This window comes from Lissotriton helveticus, chromosome 3_1 (assembly GCF_964261635.1).
Source record: "Lissotriton helveticus chromosome 3_1, aLisHel1.1, whole genome shotgun sequence".
NCBI classification, from domain to species: domain Eukaryota; kingdom Metazoa; phylum Chordata; class Amphibia; order Caudata; family Salamandridae; genus Lissotriton; species Lissotriton helveticus.
This window is the reverse complement of record NC_136061.1, coordinates 1,771,184,127-1,771,203,432: the sequence shown is the minus strand read 5'-3', so window position 1 is coordinate 1,771,203,432 and position 19,306 is coordinate 1,771,184,127. Positions and strand designations below refer to the sequence as shown.

General features: G+C 43.7%; 1 protein-coding gene across 1 annotated transcript in view; it reads left to right on the top strand.

The window, feature by feature from the left end:
- Positions 1 to 19,018, top strand: part of TMEM222 (transmembrane protein 222) — a 139,563-nt gene extending 120,545 nt beyond the window's left edge. The window contains exons 5-6 of the mRNA XM_078682612.1: positions 14,871 to 15,001; positions 15,442 to 19,018. Coding sequence (XP_078538738.1) covers positions 14,871 to 15,001; positions 15,442 to 15,529 — 219 coding nt within the window. The 3' untranslated portion in view covers positions 15,530 to 19,018. The remainder of the gene's footprint in view (positions 1 to 14,870; positions 15,002 to 15,441) is intronic.
- Positions 19,019 to 19,306: the final 288 nt, after the last annotated feature.

Sequence of the window (19,306 nt, the reverse complement as noted above, 5' to 3'; positions counted from 1 at the left end):
TGGCATTTCAAAAAAGGCAAGATGGCGCAAACAATGTTTTTCAACACTTCCTCATTTCCTTCGAATCGAACGTTAACAGACGTTGGTGCATATTACCAAAGTTAAGCGATATTTATCGCTAACGATGCTTACCAACGAATTTTTTACCGCTAAGCATCGTCAGAAATTATCGAAGATAAACCTTGCTATTATCAAGGTTTATCGCAAATGCGATAAAAAACGGCCGCAATGCATGAATATCGCTAAAAAGTCAGCGATATTCATGCATTACCGAGCTAATGCTCTTAGCCATGTTATCCACCTCCCATTGGATAACATGGCTAAGAACTGCTCAGGGCAGGTGTTAGTTTTTGGAGATATTCGTGCTTAGCGCGAATATCTCCAAAAGTTGGTAATAGGAGATAGATATCTTGCATGTTGTAATGCAAGTTATTGTGGTATATGGAACTCATACCATAATCTCTCAGGAAAGCAGAAACTGATCCTTTTGGGACCGCCTGAGAAGGCCTAGGGGGTGAGGGGTACTCTACTTTGCCCCCTTTTCACGTTCCGAACTATTTTATTTTACTCTCTTCTGTAATTACACAAAATAGCAGCGATAAGATGCATCAGAGACACACAGTGAGAAAAAGGAGGCCGGAGATGAAGAAGAGATGTCAAATACACATTGGAGATAATATAGTGGGAGAAGGGAAGTAAATATGAGTAAACTTACCATGTAACATAAAAATGTTGCACTCTATACTATAAGTCTCATTTTATACTACAATCACTTCGCTACAGCCTCATAAATTAAAAATAAAAATGAATAATGTCTCAAACAATTTTTGATTTCTAAATATAAATTTATTCTTCTGAATTTTCTAAATTTGAAAGAACTAGTAACATGTCCTCATCAGGAATTTCCTCTTCAATCATCTCATCTGGAATCTCCTCATTAAAAGTCTGCAATGATGATTCTTGTAACTCTATGGTCTCCAAACATTCGATAAATTCGCCATCAACAGATTGATCAAAAAAATCATTCAAGTCATCTCCTCCTTGTGACAATATTTCATTATTGGTGCTGTCAATTTCAATCAATGTAGTGGATAATTCAAAAGAAATTGCCACGGTCTCTTCATTGTGAGCCATTTTATTTTGAAATTGCTTGCTGTAAATTGCAGAAAAAAATAATCACTTTCATTTATCGTTTTTAGTAATACATAATATAAAACTAACTTTATCAAGTATTTAGTATAACAGAAGGACTGCAAATAAATAACAGAAAACATTTTTCAAATTATCTTCAAGTGTACAACATAGTTCCCCTTACAAATTAACAACTCACCTTTTTAAAAGTAGGAGAAGTGTTAGTACTGTGTAAATCAAACACCAGAAATTGACCACCAAAAATTCCTCACAAATGTACCTCAGACAGTAGTATCACAAAATGGCTGTGGTTTCCTCTCATTTGAGATATATACATAACCAATTAACTTTCATCACACACAAATACAAAACCAAAGTAACATTTTAATTGGTTCTAAATTTCAACACTTTCAAATGTGTTTTCCCCATGCAATTTTCCATAGGACATTTACATACGTCTACAGCCTGAATGGCTGAACGGAATTACACCAAACTTGGCAAAATGGTACATCAAACCTAAGAGGTCAGGGAGGATCTACTATGCCCCCTTATGGTCATTTGCCCCTTCGCTTTGGCCTCCTCTTGTCTCTCGATCCTACCGAGAGACAAGATGGCGGCCGCTACGGACTGTTTGGAATGTTTACAGACGCCGGAGAACCAATCAGCTTCGCAAAGCTCCGTAACGCGAAAAGTACGCGAAGCGGAGCGCTGTTACAGATATATATCTTTTTTTGAACGTTAATTTCTCAAAATCCACTGGAGCACATATATTGAGACCTAGCAAAGGCACATCGGGCTACCAGTCCCTAATATTTTGCCAAGTTTCGTGCAAATCCATTCAGCCGTTCGATTATTATTATTATTATTTTTTTTTGCCCCGCGGGGCCCTTTTAAAACCTCCACATCAAACCTAGGGGGTCAGCGAGGATCTACTATGCCCCCTTATGGTCATTTGCCCCTTCGCTTTGGCCTCCTCTTGTCTCTCGATCCTACCGAGAGACAAGATGGCGGCCGCTACGGACTGTTTGGAATGTTCACAGACGCCGGAGAACCAATCAGCTTCGCTTCACAAAGCTCCGTACCGCGAAAAGTCCGCAAACCGGAGCGCTGCCCGGTCCGCTGTTACAGATCTATATCTTTTTTTGAACGTTAATTTCTCAAAATCCACTGAAGCACATATATTGAGACCTAGCAAAGGCACATCGGGCTACCAGTCCCTACAATTTTGCCAAGTTTTGTGGAAATCCATTCAGCCGTTCGGGCTAAAAGTGAGGCCAACCGCCCTATGGAAAACTCAATGTTAAAAACACGTTTTGGGACCCCCCTTTTTTCTCGGCCCCCCCTTGACGACCCCCCCCCAAATTTCCAGGGGCTGCTCAGAAACAAAATGTTCCATTTTCCAGAAAATTTCAGCCAATTCCGTCCACAAACGCCAAAGTTATTAGACATAGAATTTTCAAAAATCCCATAGAGATAAAATCCTAACTATATATACCTACTGGCGACCACCAGTAGGTAATATATATATATATGTATATGTATATATATATATATATATATGTGTGTGTGTGTGTGTGTGTGTGTGTGTGTGTGTGTGTGTGTGTGTGTGTGTGTATATATATATATATATATATCCCGGAAAAAACGTGGAGCACAGACCCAGGTTAGTGCCAAAATTCTTGTTTATTTAGCTGTTATTCTGTCGGCCATTACGCGTTTCGGTACTCGGCGTACCTTGATCACATGACACGGGAAGTTGTCACCTGATTCTTTAAATGCCAACAGTTCTCACTTTTTTTCATTTTTTGTGATGCATTCTTAAAGTGACCGTGCTCATATTAAAGTGCAACATGATACATTGTGACATCTTAGTTATCATATCGGTATAATACCTGATTACACTTGACCTCTATACAAGTTTATACACATAATTTTATCTATCAATTTGTGCATTCTCGCATTATTATGTGCAAATTACGCAATACAGTACATCATTTTCGTGCAAATTTCTGTTGTTTTTCGTGCAAAGCTCGCAGTGATTATCTCGGTTTAAAGACACTCTGTGCAAATCCTGCTTTTATGTGCAAATAAGCAAATCAATATTGTATATAAATATAGTAAAAATTCAAACCCCTACATAGGTAAAAGCTTGTATACAAACTATATTTTCTATCTATATACAATTAAAACTCCATACATTTGCTATATACATATAAGATATATACACATTGATAGCATTTCTTTTTCTTGTATTTTTCCATAGTGTTTGTACTTGTATAATTTGGGTCTTTTAACCCCTTCGACGCTCATGACGAGCTGGGCTCGTCATGAGGTAGCCTCCTCGCACGCTCATGACGAGCCCAGCTCGTCATGTAACATGCACTTTACAGATTCCCAGCGTACGGGCGGAATTCCGCCCGCACGCATCAGGTTAACATGGTAACTATCTCCCATGTTTTTAAAGGGTGTCTGGGGTTTAGTTGTCTTAGTTCCCCTATCAATGTAGTTTTTGTATCTCTCCACTCAGAAGCCTCTGGTGAGAGTACAAACATAGTTTGAAGTGTTAAAGAAGTGAAGTTGGATAAAATTAGTGCTAGAATCTAAGTGGTGAAGAAGAAAATTAAAAGGACATACAAATATTTTTTCTATATGTGCATTTTTTTAAAAGGATTTCTATCTCTATTTTTTAAGATAAACTTTGAATCCTATTCTTCTAATTCGTGAGGTTACTAATTTGTGGACCTGATCATTTGGGATGTTAGTTTTGTGTCTGTTAGATTTGCCAATCTCAAGAGTTTATTATATTGGTATTGACATACATACTCCCTTTGAAGGCCTGTAAGTTATTGTTTTTATAGACCGGTATATAGGTCTTCCGTTATATTCAGACCATGATGATATTTGGAATCTAGTTCCAGGATGTACCTGGTTTCTAGTTTCCTACGTTTTTCATCCCTGTCCCCTCCTCTCTTACTTTGGGGTATGGTATCTATCAGGAAGTACTTTAAAAGTCTAACATCCCCTTGATGTTTCTCGTTAAAATGACGGGCAACGGGATATGTTGGATCTCGATTTTTGATTGCACGTATGTGTTGTAGTATTCTTTTATGCCCCTGCAGCTTTGTGCTTCCCACATATTTCAGCTTGCAGGGGCATTCCAGAACATAGATCACATATTCTGTTTTGCAGGTTAGCAGTTGCTTTATCTGATGTTCTCCTTTGCCAAATGCTAATGCAAAACTTTTCGTGTTTACTCCGTTTAAACATGCCTTGCAGGTTTTACATTTATAGAAACCCTGTCTTTGATTGAACCAGTTCTTTTTAGGGATTTCTATTGGATTGTTAACCACCAGACGATCTCTCATATTTGGAGCTCTCCTATTCGTAATGGTCGGTTTATTGGGAAGATGGGATCCCAATACTGGATCATTTTTCACCAGGGGCCAGTTCTTTTGTATTATACGTCTGATCTCTTTGTGCTGCTTGTTGTACCTCACGATCATCCTAAATTCCTTGTCTGATTGTAAGGATGTGTCTGGCACCTTTTTAGTTGCTGTCATTTTTGCTAGGGCCGGTTGTAGGAGTGATGTTCTATCTACTTCATTGCTTTTTCTTATAGCTGTGTCAATACATATTGTCGAGTACCCTCGTTGCAGGAATCTCGTTTTGCCTATTTGTTGGGCTATTCTTAGTTCTTGTGTTGTACTGCATATGCGCTTTAGTCTGAGCATTTCCCCATAGGGGGTGCTCTGTATTAGGTGTCTGGGGTGTCACGCGGACGTCTATCACTCTTTAGGTCTCCTAAGTTATTCTCTTTTGTCATGAGATGGCTGGCCAACCTCTGGTTGCCAAAGCCACAGCGCACTCAACACTTAAGGTGGCAGCTTCCTCCGCCCTGTTCGGTAGAGTGTCTTTGCCTGATATCTGCAGGGCAGTGACGTGGGCGAACGTCCATACCTCCACACAACATTTGTGCTTGGATGCTTGGCAGAAGGCGGATGTCAGGTGGTCAAGCTACTTTGAGGCGTTTATTCGCATAAGTTATGCTGTTTAAGCCTATTCCCTACTACATAAGTTTACTGTTTATTTTAATAACTTTTTCAGATATTCTCGAATATTTTCCATTTTTTTTGAGTGTATGTATTTATATGTATATATATGTGTGTGTGTGTGTGTGTGTGTACCAAGGTGCGGCTGCACCGAAACGCGTCGGGTGTTTTTGGCATTCTGTGTGGTAAATAAAACTTCACGCCAATGAATTTGGGCTCGAGCTGACTTCTTTCGGATGGTAAAGTTGCTGTGTTGAAATATATATATATATATATATATGTGTGTGTATGTATATATATATATATATATATATATATATATATATATATCTTTTAGCATTCATATGCATTATTGTCAGTTAATGTTAAATGATTTGTTTTTTGGGTCGCATGGCGGAATGGTTCACCTTCACGCTACCTTCGGCCTTTTGATTTTGTAAGTACTGCTTGCTATTCTGATTCTAGCTTGTGAATCTATAAAAAATACAATACTGGAGAAAAAAAACAAGTTACTTACCTGTACACTGTAATTCTCCAGTATTGATATCATTTATATATTCACACGCGACCCTCCCTTCTCCCCTCTTCAGGTTCATCTTCCATACCTCTTCATTACCTAGGGCATTTGTCCTCAAAATCTGAGGGCATGGTGGCCCTGCAGGGGAAGGAGATGCTATGATCCAAGCTCTGAATGGCTGGAGTTTGGATATTTTATAGCAATGATTATTGGTTACTAATGTTAAGGAATTCTTATGGGTTTTTGAAAGTTAAGCTTTAAGACTGCTATTTTACTGTTATAGTGGGACTCCCACCATGACGACAGGGAAGATTCAAACATGTGAATCTATAAATTATATAAATACTGGAGAACCACAGTGTACAGGTAGGTAACTTTTTTCCTCTGTCAGGGGCACGGGGGTAAGCAAACACCTCTTAGTTTGAGCTCCTGTATAGGAGCCTTAATTTCCAGCAATTCCCTTGGATAATTTAATTGTGGGTTTATATAGCGCTAGGAATCGACTCCCAGAGGAGTATCTCCACGCTTCGACCGCTGGGGAACCCGTCCTGGCTCACCCTGAGAGATGGTCCCTGATGGGTATCTCTAAGGTGCGACCAAGCATCCCCGGCGGTCTGGGGGGGCCGTTGTGAAGATGAGGCAAGCTGATGCCCAGAGTTGCCGAGTGTGGTTTCTGACTAGAGTAGGCACCGAGGCGAGAATTATCGAGTCCGCTGACCCTGGTCCACGACCCTGCCGCGTCGGGAATCGAACCCTGGTCCCAGGCCGTTCTCTGCTTACGGATCTGCCGCCTCTAACCAGTGAGCCACACTTCTCCAGCAGTGGTTCCACCATTGGTGCTCACCTACAGATACAATGTGTAAATGGCCTGACAGAAACCAGCTCCAAGATACCCAAAGATCTGTATTCGACTACATGGTTTGCCTCTGGCCTTACAGTGGTACATGCTTGAGGTGCCATGTACAAAGTGGTACATTGGCGAATGTGTAACATGAATGTCTTTGAGGGGCTTTCCACCATTTTATCACGCAATTGCCTGAGATGCTCAGGTCTGAGCATTACCTACTTTATGGCCTCTTGTCGTCAATATCTGTACTAGAGAATCCCTTAACCAGGAGGATAGCCTAGGCAAAATAATAATTTCTCCTTGCGAACACCTCCTCTTTTGGAGCTCTCTTAGGTCAAGATAATCTGAACGGTCTCTTGTTTTGCACATCAGCACCTGAGAGCAATTCAGAGTCACCCAACCTTCCTAAACAGATTAGTCCAACTCCTCTTCCAGTCACTACCATAAATAGCTCTAGGAGCTTCTGATGGACTTCTAACCACAGATTCCTCCCCATGTGAATTTCCCACAGGCGTCAGACTGGATCCAGAAACTTTTTAACAATTCTCTTGCATGTCGATAAGTGGCATCATGTGGCTCTGCTTCGTGTCTATCCTGCATCAGATGTGATGACTGGACTACTATGAAAGCGCCACCTCCACTGCTGATGTAATTTACTTTTTCTCCACCTGCTGACCCTCTGGAGCTTCTGGAATCCTATCACTTTAGAGATTTTTCTTCAACAAATGATGGAAGTGTGCAGACAAAATCCAGCCCAAGCATCTGCAACAGCTAAGAAAAGCTCTGTGTTGCCGAGCTCTGCAGGTTAAAAAAGCACTCCTAGTCTAAGGCGCAGCAATGCCAATCATGGGTGCACTCCCACTCCCTAGGCCACTCCCATGACTAATTGTCATCAACGTCACAGTGATCAGGTAGGTCTAGGGAGTCCTATAAAAATTAAAGCATGGGTCTCATTTGTCCCATCACTCCTACCACTGAGAGTAGTGCGGCAGCCCAGGCACTTCTTGGTCACCGTCCTGTTCGCCCTCCACAGAACCAATTCCAGCGTTAGTTCCGCTTTCTGGGACGGCTCCAGCCACTCATGGTGGGCTTCGAACACATCCACGTCTGACGCCCTGGCCCGGAGACTGACTCTGGAACCGACGTTGCTGGAAACTGAGCCAATAGTACTCTTCAGGTCTAAGACCCATCTACTTCCTCCGAAACAATATGCCCATTCAGAGAAGATACTGTTGCCCCACACCTCATATAAGGAGATAGTGATGATTATCAGGAGGAGTTATGCTTTGAAGATGGCAATGTCTTTGGCGACCTGCAGGATGCTAGTTGCTTTGCTCTATCCTCAAATGTTAGCCTCTTGTCACCCCAATCCAGCAATGGTGACAGATGAACCAGCCTCTTTTGCCAGTCATTAGGAGAGCAGCAGAAGTTATCTATCTTATTAACCATGGACAGTGCCCAAACGTTTGCATGTGGGAGTTCACAAGGCAATTCTCCCTCAGAAGCGCCTCCCACCTACTTTGAGGTTTGGAGCTCCTGGATGCCTCCCTCCCCCCCTTTTGGTCATCGCCCTGAAAAAGATCAGGAAAGACCAGGCCTACGTCACTCTGGTGACTCCAGACTGGCCGAGGGCTGTCCCTTTGAAACGACCTCCTGTTGCAACAGCAGTGACAGGTTGTGTACCCAAGCCTGCACAACCTACACCTCCATGCTTTGAGATTGAGCGACAACAGTTGACAACCTTTAGGTTCTATCCTTACATGATTGGTATTACCTTGGCAACCAGGCGTCACTCCACCAAACCTGCATATGCAGGTCCCTTTGAGAACTTTATTGCTTGGTGTTCCTTCTTGAAGTATCTAACCCCTGAATGTGCAGTTAACAGATGTTCTCCTGTTTTGCTTGTCCTTAGCCCAGTAATGCCTTGTTGCGACAACAGCTAAAGGTTACCTTTCTGCCATCTCGGCCCTCTTATATTTGCCAGATCTGCCATCCCTTCTCAAGTCACCTGTTGTAATTCGTTTTCTGAAAGGGAAGGTCCATATATTTATGATGTTACAGTGGGACCTTATCTTGGTACTCACTAACTTGATGTGCATTCCTTTCCAACTTACACACACACACACACTTGTCCTCTTCGCCTTCTTACTACAAAGACGGCATTCCTCATCCCCATAATATTGTCCAGGTGAGTTAGTGAACTTCATGCGTTGTTCGTGGGGCCACCATATTTATCTTTTTTCCTGGACAAATTAGACAAAAGCGGCATTCCTGCCAAAGGTAGTCGCAACATTCCACATATGGCTGGTTTCTATGCACCACCTCAATCACCCCCCCCCCCCCCCCCCAAGGAGGAAGAACAGCTTTATCACCATGACCCTAAAAGGGCTCTTAGTTTCTGTGTAAATTGAATTAGAGGTTGCCGATTAGACAACCAACTTTTCGTCTGCTTCTATGGAGCTAAGAAAGGCAAAGCAGTGCAAAAGAGAACCATCTTTAGATGATTGTGTTGCACATCAAGATGTGCTGTGGGCTGGCTCATAAGCAACCCCCAGAAAGCTTGCGTGCTCATTGCACAGTGTGTCAATCATGGACATTCACCAGACTGCTACGTAAGCATCCCTCCACACGTTCACAAAGCACTACTGACTGAACAGCCACCCAGTCTGTCCTGCAGGATTTCGTGGTCTGAGTCATTCTGCAAACCTACCAAAAGAGGAGATATATTACTTAGGTACATATTCACAACGTGAGAAATCTAAGGTTAGATGTCTATAGCAGAACTAGTTACTTACCTTCAGTAATGCCTTTTCTGCTAGAGACTATCTAACTGCAGATTCCTCACTGGCCCACCCTACTCCCCGTTCTGTGGGAATAGACTCATTCAGTCCATTAATAAGAATCAAATCTGACAGTCTGCAAACATTGCCATAGTCTGATTTCTATGGCTCTGTGTCCTTTTGTGCCCCCAGCGATGAGAAAAAAGCTAATGTCTGTGCGCAGAGAGATGTTGATATGGTGGCCCCATAATCCCATCAAAGGCGGGACAACCCAGACACAAATTGCATTATGCCACCTACCGTCTCTCAAGGGAATTGCTAAAAACTAAATCTGGATTCAGCTTGATTCCTGGGGGAAATTCCCAACTTAAGCAATCTGCAGTTGGAGTCTCTACCAGAAAAGGCATTACTGAAGTTAAGTAACATATTCTACTGAAGTAAGTGATCTTCCTTAAATTGCAGAACTGGAGAACACAAAGTACTGGCTATGTGCCTTCTGTTCTTGGGATATCCTGGTCACAGGTCAAACCCCGGCAACTCCACTCAGCCTTTCTTCTTTTTCGGTTTGATAAAATGAGTACCATTAAGTTGGGTAACATACATCTATTATTCAGAGCCAAGAGGCCCTTCTGGGGGAATGCGCGCTTTACAAATAAACATGTTATGTTTGTCATGCCTTTTTGATGCGCAGGGAACTTAGACTTTTCCATTACAAGTCCCAGTATCTCCCTTCATTCCAGTATTTATCAAGCTAGTTCACTTATAGCTGAGCATACACCTTGAAGGTTGGATCTTCACTGGCCTTGTAATTAGGACTCTGACTTGTTCAAACTAAGCTGTTGCTTAACTTGGCCTCAGAAGTGGAACTCTTTTTACCTTGCTGCTACTTGACCACTTTCAAACCTAGCAAATCTGAGGTGCTGAAGAAATCTTCTACATGAAACCGTACTGAAGTAAGTGACTGTATTGCCACTGCACATGCCCTTTCTTACATCTACCATCCGGCAGAGTATACCTGACCTGACAACACCTTCACACTCTATTTAGCAGTATGAGATGCTATGTGGAACTGTGAGTTAAAAGATCTATTCAGAATTTTGTGGTTGAACATCTTTTCGATGGGACTTATTTTCCCCAGTTCACAAGCCACAGCCAGTTTGTGATTTGAATGCTGTTTTGACTTCTCTTGCCTACAAAGATTTTCAGTGTATTGCCTCCACTCATCTAATGCAAACCTGCTTTCGGTGGGTGTGGTGACATATGCTCACGACTTAGAATTTCAGCTCTGCCCCCTTAAAAGCTATTTAAGAATTTTAAGTTGCAAAAGGTGGTCATTCTGCACATCTGAAAATCCTCCCCAATTTCCATATAAACGTGGAGATCCATTTCCTTATCTTTTTCTGTCTTCCTCATATAAGGCCAAGTGTAACTCTCTTGGTTTGGAAGGTTCTTCTGTTTTACCTGTTGCTGTTAAAATATTAACTGCCCTTCAGTCAAACACTAGGTGACCTGCTGAACATTTTAGCATTGAAACCTTCAAAGGATCTACTGCCCATAGTCGTCTTACCTGCATATTGATCTGTAAAAGGCCTCTTCCCAGGCACGTTCATGTTTTTATTGAAGGTGCCAAATCTTTTTCTGTGGCCGTATAATAACATGACCCTCCAGTTGTCATCTCTAATTTTGCTACATGGCCCTTTCGGCACACTTTTTTACCGTTTGTAATGGTCAGACGATTCCATGTTGTTGAGCTTTATTGAAGATCTGTTTGGCTAATAAGCCTTTCCATCTGGCTGCATGCTATCTTCACCCTTATTGGAGACAGTTTGCAAATCTACTATGACTATAAAGGAATAAGAAACAGGACTCCGTGGATAAATCAGTAAAAGGGGTTACTCTTGTAGCAGTGGTCCGTCCATACTATCAAAGCTTAATTTATCATTGCATAGTCCATTCCCTCGGCTTGTGGTGTGAATGAAGAGTAGAATGGGTGCTCTGTGCAAGCTACAGGGAACATGCCCTGGGTGGCCTGGGCATAGACTGTCCTTGCTGTGCCTAGACTTCCCTCTTCAAACGTAGGTTGTACAAAGCTGATCTTGTTGCACCGGGCTGCCATAACTGCCACCGGTTCGGGGGACTAAAAGCCCTAGAGTGCCTTGCTCTCCCAGGAGGGAAGAGCCATCTTTTTGCTCGCGCTTTAAAAAGCGCCTACCGCAGCGCGGCACGTTGCAACGCGCTGCCATCACTGCCACTGGGTCGGGCGAATCAAAGCCCCAGAGTTCCTTGCTCTCCCAGGAGGGAAGGGCCATCTTCCTGCTCGCGCTTTGAAAAGCGCCTATCGCAGCGCGCGCCCGGGCAAAGCCTCTTTGTGCTAGTATGAATTCTCCGTGGGCTGTCCCTTGCCATCTCGAGAGCACCTGAACGCTAACCTCTACTAGAGAGGTTGTTCCTTCAAAGTGTAAAAGATTTTTTAAATGGCGTAAGGTCTCATTGCAAGAATCAAAAATAGCTGGCGTTCGGCAAGTCCTGACCCCGAACACATCAGAGCTTCAGGCTGCGGCTACTGATCCAGGGGGGCTGTTAGACATCCCCATTATCCACTCATGCACAATGGAACAACTGAGTGCATATTTTCTAGCATCCAGTAAAAGCAGCAAGCCGAGCGTGCCTCTTAAAGGGCCACCCTCATGGTACACGTAAGACTGTAGGCATAAAAGACAGTTCCTAGCTATAGCAATTAGTAACCAGAACTGCCCCCTGATCAAGACTGGTAGGAAGGATTACAGAGCAGCTTTGCACCAAGCAAAGATTAAGTGGGACGAATTGCACTGGCAGGAATTGAAGGATGCTAGCCTAGCTAAGGACACTAATCACCCGGGGCAGCAAGAAGGACTCTTGCTCACTCCCCAGTCACATCTCAAGCCAGGACTGGCATGATCGTTTTGGGAAGCTTTACTCTGCACCAGAGGCAACACATCTGGAGGGGCTATGTGACCCCTTAGACTCCTCTGGTGTTGGCAATGTCAGTGAGCCCTTTTCATTGGCTGAAATTGAAGCAGCGCTAAGGAAGATGGTACCTGCCAAAGCAGCTGGAACGGATGGTCTGCCTGGAGACTTATTTCTCGCAGTCACTACAAATTGGGCACGTTATATTCTTTTACTTATCAATACCATTGCCAGTGGCTGCCCAATACCGGAATCTTGGAAGGGTGCAGAGGTGGTCCCGATCTATAAAAAGGGTGCCAGAGAAGAACCCTCAAACTACAGACCAATCATTCTGATAGATGCAATGCAGAAGGTTTTGGGTAGAGTCTTGCTACAGATGATCCAATCTTGGGCAGAGGACGAAGATGGCCTTTCCCAATATTAGGCTGGCTTCAGGGCCTGCACTGGAACGGTCGGCCAGGTATTTAGGTTGCTTCTCGTATATTGGAAAGTCGTGGTAATCGGCAAGGACAGTCTTTGTCTCGCATTTATCGATTTAAAGACCGCCTTTGACTTTCTACCCAGGAATAAGCTCTGGCAGATACTTGGAGATATGGGCATCCCTCCCTTAATCTTTAACCTGCTGGTCCGGCTCCATGAAGGCAATTATGCACAGGTGAGATGGTGGACACAAGGCCAGCTGAGGTAGCAGATACCGGTCAACAGGGGAGTCTGACAAGGCTGTGTTACCCACCCTGTTCTCTTTATATGTGAACGGGGTCAGCTTTTTGCAAGAAGATCCACCTGATGCTCCAACCCTGGCGGGTGACAAGGTACCAATTCTCCTGTTAGCTGATGACACCCTGCTGGTGTCTTAAGACCCCAGCAGGGTTACAAAGACTACTGAATAGATTCCAATCATTCTGTGACTCTTGGGGGCTTGTCATCAATACCTCAAAAACCAAGTTCATGACAATCAACCCCCACAAACCATTTAGAAGCAACTTTACGCTGGATGGGACTCATCTGAAGGGAGTCAGTACCTTTGACTACCTTGGTTTCCGACTCTCTGATAAAATGTAATGGAGGCCCCATTTATCTAAGATGCTCATGAGCCATAAACGTGTAGTCTGGGAGCCATAAACGTGTAGTCTGGGTATTAGGTAAAGAACATCGTTCCTCACAAAGTAGGCCTGTTGCCCCAGCCCTCATGGTTTATGGCGCTAAAGCAGTTAGCTCAGCCCTCTCTGGTGCAGAGTTATGGAGGTTTGATAATGTGGGTGACATCTGTAGATCTGAGCATACGTTTCTGAGGGATTTGGTGATGCTTCCCCGTAATGCCCCTTTAACACCCTTAATGCTAGACATGGGCAGATGGTCGTCCAGCGATATTGCTAAGTTGCCCTTATAAGGCGGACCCCTGAACTTTCCAAATACGCCAAAACACTAACTGAGGTGATGAGCTTAGACTTTAGCCACAGAATCAGCTGGATATCAAGCGTCAGGAAAACATTGATAGCTCTGGGTTTCAAAGAATCCTGGGATAGGCAAAATCCCTCTAGCAAAGTGGAGCTCAAACGATCATACTGGGAATGGTTAGAGATCCAGGAACTTAGCAAGCCAAACGTGGGCAGACTAACAGAAGAATTCTACGCCACAAGCAGAGCAGAGGCCCTGAGCCATATCTAGATATAATTCAGGTACCAAGAGACAGGATGCTGTATATTCATTTTAGGTTTGGTACGCTTCCTGTTCGCGCATTGACTACAAAATGGCACCCTTCCAAACAGAAAACAGAAGATTGCCCCTGCTGCAGAGCCCTGCTGGAGTGCATTGCCCATGTTATGTTTGTCCGGCGTATAAAGCAGCAAGGTCTAAATGGCTAAAACCAATCTGCCTGACAACTGGGTACGCCGGACCACTGGGTTGCTCTGCGCATTCTGAAGTCTGATGCAAGAGCCCTCTTTGCTTGTGGTGTGGCTAAGTTCCTCAGCCACGCCTGGATAGTTAGGCAAAAAGCCTTGCGGGGGTGGTCTAACATCATATCTTAGGAGCTGTGGAGACACCACTCTAACTCAAGATGAATGTTCAATCCACTATTAAAGCTTCACCTCATGCATTGGCACTTAATATTAGCTCATCCCCCCCACCAAAAGAGGGCCCAAACTTGTTCATTTATTAGGTTTGCATGGCGGGCTCCACACTCTGCTTTTTTGTGATGTCCTTATTAGGTAGGATTGGTATGATTGTACTTTTTAACTGTTAGTAATGTAATTATCTACGGTTTTGCAAATTAATTTTGTATACCTTTTATTGTGTAGTCTCTGAGAACCGTTTTATCTTTTGCGGTGCAACACTGTACTTTTACACTCTGGCTGTGCACATTTTCCAGTCTATCTCTGTATCGCTTGTCATTTTGTACTTTTGTAACTTGTTTTTAAATGCTTCTTGATGCTTTTATGATACCATTTATCGAAATAAAGTAAAATGAACTGAACTGATCCTGTTCTTCGGTCTTGAGCAAGATACCCCGTGAACTTTGAGGAAGGGAGGGCTTAGGGATTGACGAGTAAGGGCTACATTCTTGAGTAATTTGTATGTTTTCTCCCCTCTCTGGCTAGCACAACCTTTGCTGTGACAACTGCCACTCTCACGTAGCCATGGCACTGAACCTTATGAGATACAATGGCAGCTCGTCCTGGAATATGGTAAAGCTCTGCTTCTTGATGCTTCTCCACGGCAAGTATATCAGGTATGACGTGCAAACTGGGATTTGGCTATAATTCCCACCTTCCAATCCTTAATTGGACGCAGACACCCCCAGTTATAGGGATCACATTTTATCATGAAAACGGTCTCCCCTTTCAGCAGCTCCAGCAGGAGGGAGCTTTGGCCCCAAAGCTATGCATTAATTGCTCAGCTGTCCCGCCATAGCCAATCTAATGACATTGACAATCTATTTAGGAATCCGCTTCTTTAGGATTCCCAATGTCAAATAATATGCTTGCACATGGTGATTCTAAAAGGCTTGTCATGCTGGTGACTTACAGTAGAAGTTAGTTCTGTCTCCTGTGCTCTGCCGCGAGAACCATTAGTCTTGAGGTGGAGATGAGCAGTGGGAAATTATGGGTGACTTTGCAGTTGATGTACTTTTCCCCAAATTTCTGAGGCTCTTGTCTGTTTCTCCCTCAGCTTTGGTGGGTTCCTCAAGACGTGGCTCCCGTTTCTCCTGGTGTTGGGCATCGGAATCACGGTTTGGCTGGCCCTTCATCTCCGGTGATGCCACAGACACTTGTTCCTACTAGTGCAGCTGATGGAAACAGCCTGTGGGCACATGGCTGAGACCGAGGAAGACCGCTTCCATATGTATATTGTGCTTCTCCTGTGTACATGCCCAGCATTTTCATCTACCTGCGCACAGGCTGGAATATCGACTCTGCTTTTCCATCCAGGCCCCTCATTGGTCACTACAGAGCGCCGTGCGGGACCCAGCAATCCTAGTGCAGGGAACATGAGGCTTGGGTGCACTGTCCAAGAAGCACCTCTCCGAACATTGAGTGCCATCACAAAGTGTCTTCTATGTGTATTTCTAGTAATCAAGTGTGATTTTGCCATTCCAGTTTGGCTTTGGGGTACTGTCAGCCCAGTCTGGTTTCTGGGTGCTGCTAGTCATATTTAACTTCGGTTAAGTTTCAGGGTGCTGACAGAACTTCAGGTGTTGTGTACTGCTAGTCCTGTTCCTTTTTCGGTGCTGCTGATCTAGGTTGATGTCATTTAGAGTGAGTGCTGCCAGTTCATTTTTGTTGATTTTTGGATGCAGCCAGCCCAGTCTGATTTCAGAGTGGTTGACAGCCCTCAACTTTTAGATTCTTCTTGTGTCAACAGGCAGCACGTGACTAATGAAATATTTAACTTCACATCAAGTTTTTCTTTTTTTGCTATGTAATTTACAGACAGGAGGTCACTAATAAAGGACTCAACTGAAATTGTAATTCTTGTTTAGGTTTAGCCCATATGTGTTACAGCTTAAAAATAACCTATTGCCAGTTTTCTTTTTTAAATCTTTGAAAGCACTTACAATATAATATCCAATGCTTGTTATTTTCATGTTCTGCATGACATTCTACATAACTTAAGCCCCGTGTGCAAGTACAACGCCTCCATACAACTACCTCCTGCTGTCCAGAGAAAGACCACTGTGGACAGCTCCCCAGACCTCCGACAGGAACTCTGGCAGACCTGGGTGCTGGCCAGGTCTGGATGTCACAGAGGATTGAGGTACTCTGGTGAGTAAAGGGTGGTAGGGAGGTGAGTGACAGTGTTAAGGTGACAAACCAGACTGTGCTTTTCCCTTCTTGGTCCATTTGTCCCCTTCCCACCTACCCACTCGTTGGGCAGACAGTAGGGCTCTGCTTTCACCTATTCCATTTCATAGGTCTAGACAGGGAACTCTGAAAATCTCAATAGTGTTCACTTCTGCCTGTTCCTCGACATAATTTGAACATAGAGACCCTACCTCATAGGAAGCTTAGTGGGGGCTGTCCCCCTCATATATTTGAATGGCTGCTTAGCATTCTGTATTTTTGGCTGGCCACCATTTCTTCTTATCTCCTACGTTTGCATGTAACATTTGACTCTGAAGACTTACCATTGTGTTAATGATCAGGAAAAGCCTGAGAGAAGCGGAAACATCATCAAGCAGCTGCATTCCCATTTGTTTTCTGTCAAGCAGCTGTATTCAGATTCTTGCAACTGTCACCCGATGCTTCATTGCAGTGCGAGCTATATGTGTCCATGACGTGTATACTGCCTGTCTTTAACACGCGTTGGCAAACCAACTAGGTTTAGTCTATGCAAGAGCTATTGGCTTTGCCAATGCCTTTTAGCCGTGTTGCACAGCAAAGTAGAGTGGAGAGTAGAGTAGCGGGCAGTGGAGCACAGTGGTGTAGATTAAAGTGGCATAGAATGACATACAGTGGAGTAGCGTAGTGTAGAGTAGATTGACATAGAGTGGACTGCAGTTGAGTTGGGTGGAGTGGGGGTAGATTGGAGTTGTGTGGAGTAACCTAGTGGAGCAGATTGGAGTGGCATGGTGTAGAGTGGATTAAAGTTGCTTAGGGTGGAGTAGAGTAGCTTGGATTGATGTAGAGTGGCATTGTGTGGAGGGAGGTGGAGTGGTGCAGTGGAGTGGCATAGAGTGGAGTGACGTACAGTGGAGTACGTTCAGTGGAGTCGATTAGAGAGCAGTGGTGTAGAGGTCAGTGGCGTACAATTGTAGAGTAGAGTGGCATAGAGTGCAGTGGTGTAGAACGGCTGCAGAGTAGAGAAGAGTGGCATGGATTGCAGGGGCACAGCCTGTAGTAGAATGAAGTGGCATAGAGTGGAGTGGAGTGGTGCAGGGTGCAGTGGTAGAATTGAATGCCACAGAGTGAAGTGGCATAGAGGAAAGGGGCGCAGGGTGCAGTGGCCTACGTCAGAGCCTTAGTTAAAGTTCAACGAGGTTCTTAATCTCTGAAGAGAAGCCACTCTCAAGGGTTTTGTCAGTGTTTCACGGGGGTACTGCACCGGTTTGCCCTGTATTTTTGACAAAGTGTAAGGATGCAGCAGAAGCAATGTTTAACTCAGTAAATTATGTTTGGGGGACATGAAATAATGTTGTGGTGTTCTTTATTTGGAAGGCATGCAGAATCACAGTCACGCTTTACAGAACAACCATATGCATATTGTGCGTATTCTGTGCCACAATGACAGACCTAAGCTTAATTGCTTATGTTGTTGGGTAGGGGGTGGGAAGCAAATAAAGTCAAATCGAAGGGGGAAAAGTTAGGAGGGAATAAAAGATACATAGGCAGGTATATGGCAGACAGACTGAAAGCACAAGCACTCGTATGGAGTGCTTGAACACCCTGCCCCCTCCCGCCCCCCCAAAAAAGTTGCTGCAAAAATAGAAGCAATGGAAGGACAGAAATACTTGCTCCAGGGGAGCGCCAAACACAAGAAGAGGACATGACACAGACATGCCAAGAAATATGGGAATAAAGGAAATGAGACCGACGCTGAAGCTAGCAAATGGTAAGCTACGAGCGGGCTGTAAGCCCACTTTATGTCAACAAAATGTCTCACAGAGACAGCGCAAGCGCGGTCTAGGCGAAACCTAAGAATATAAGTCACAAACTCGACACTGGCAGTGGCTAGTAAGCATTTCATTCCTTATGATGTTTAAAAATTGAGTGCCATTAACTTTAGGGTAGTAGTATCCCTAATTATTTACAGTACTTAGAAACTGCAATACCTGCGGTGTTAACATTTATGTAAATGTACATTATTGCTATGCAACAGGAAGGGCTCCTCTCACCAGCCACAGAACTGTAGACGTAAAGAGCAGTGCTACTGCCATGGGGGCAGGGAGCAGGCGGTTTGTTTTAATGTAACAACAGTGTGGTAGCACATTGTCATTTACAGACAACACATTTTCCATTGAAATGACCTCTGACTTTTCACAGACAAAGTTTTAATGATAAAACTACATAGCTCTCAAATTATATTGTGTGGAAATCTGATTTATTTGACTATTTATCATTTGCGCATCACCAAGTAAAGTGTCTTGATTTGTTTTGATCCTACTCACATCTCGGTTGCCAGGACACTTAAGAATTACATAAAAGTGTTGATTTTTTTGCTTTTTAATTGCGGAATGCATAAAGTTCATATACAGGTATTTACATTTTGCTGTGTGTTGCAAAACCAAAATAAACAACTTTCTACAGCCTCTCCTTTCACATACCTTGTACTCCATTCAGCAAGATCGTCACATAGTTCACTTTAAAAAGTCCGGGAAAGGAAAGAATACGCACTAACTTGTCGGAACACATATCCTGTCTTTAAAGCATAGTAAATGTGACAAGATAAACACAGAATTTGAATGCATCTTACTTATTGCTTGGACTGTTCTCGACGCACCACAAATCGGATCGCGCCCCACTGTTTGGGAAACGCTGGTAGAAGATCCTTTTAATGAACACCTACACAGATCACTAGCGTGGCCTTCTGAATGACC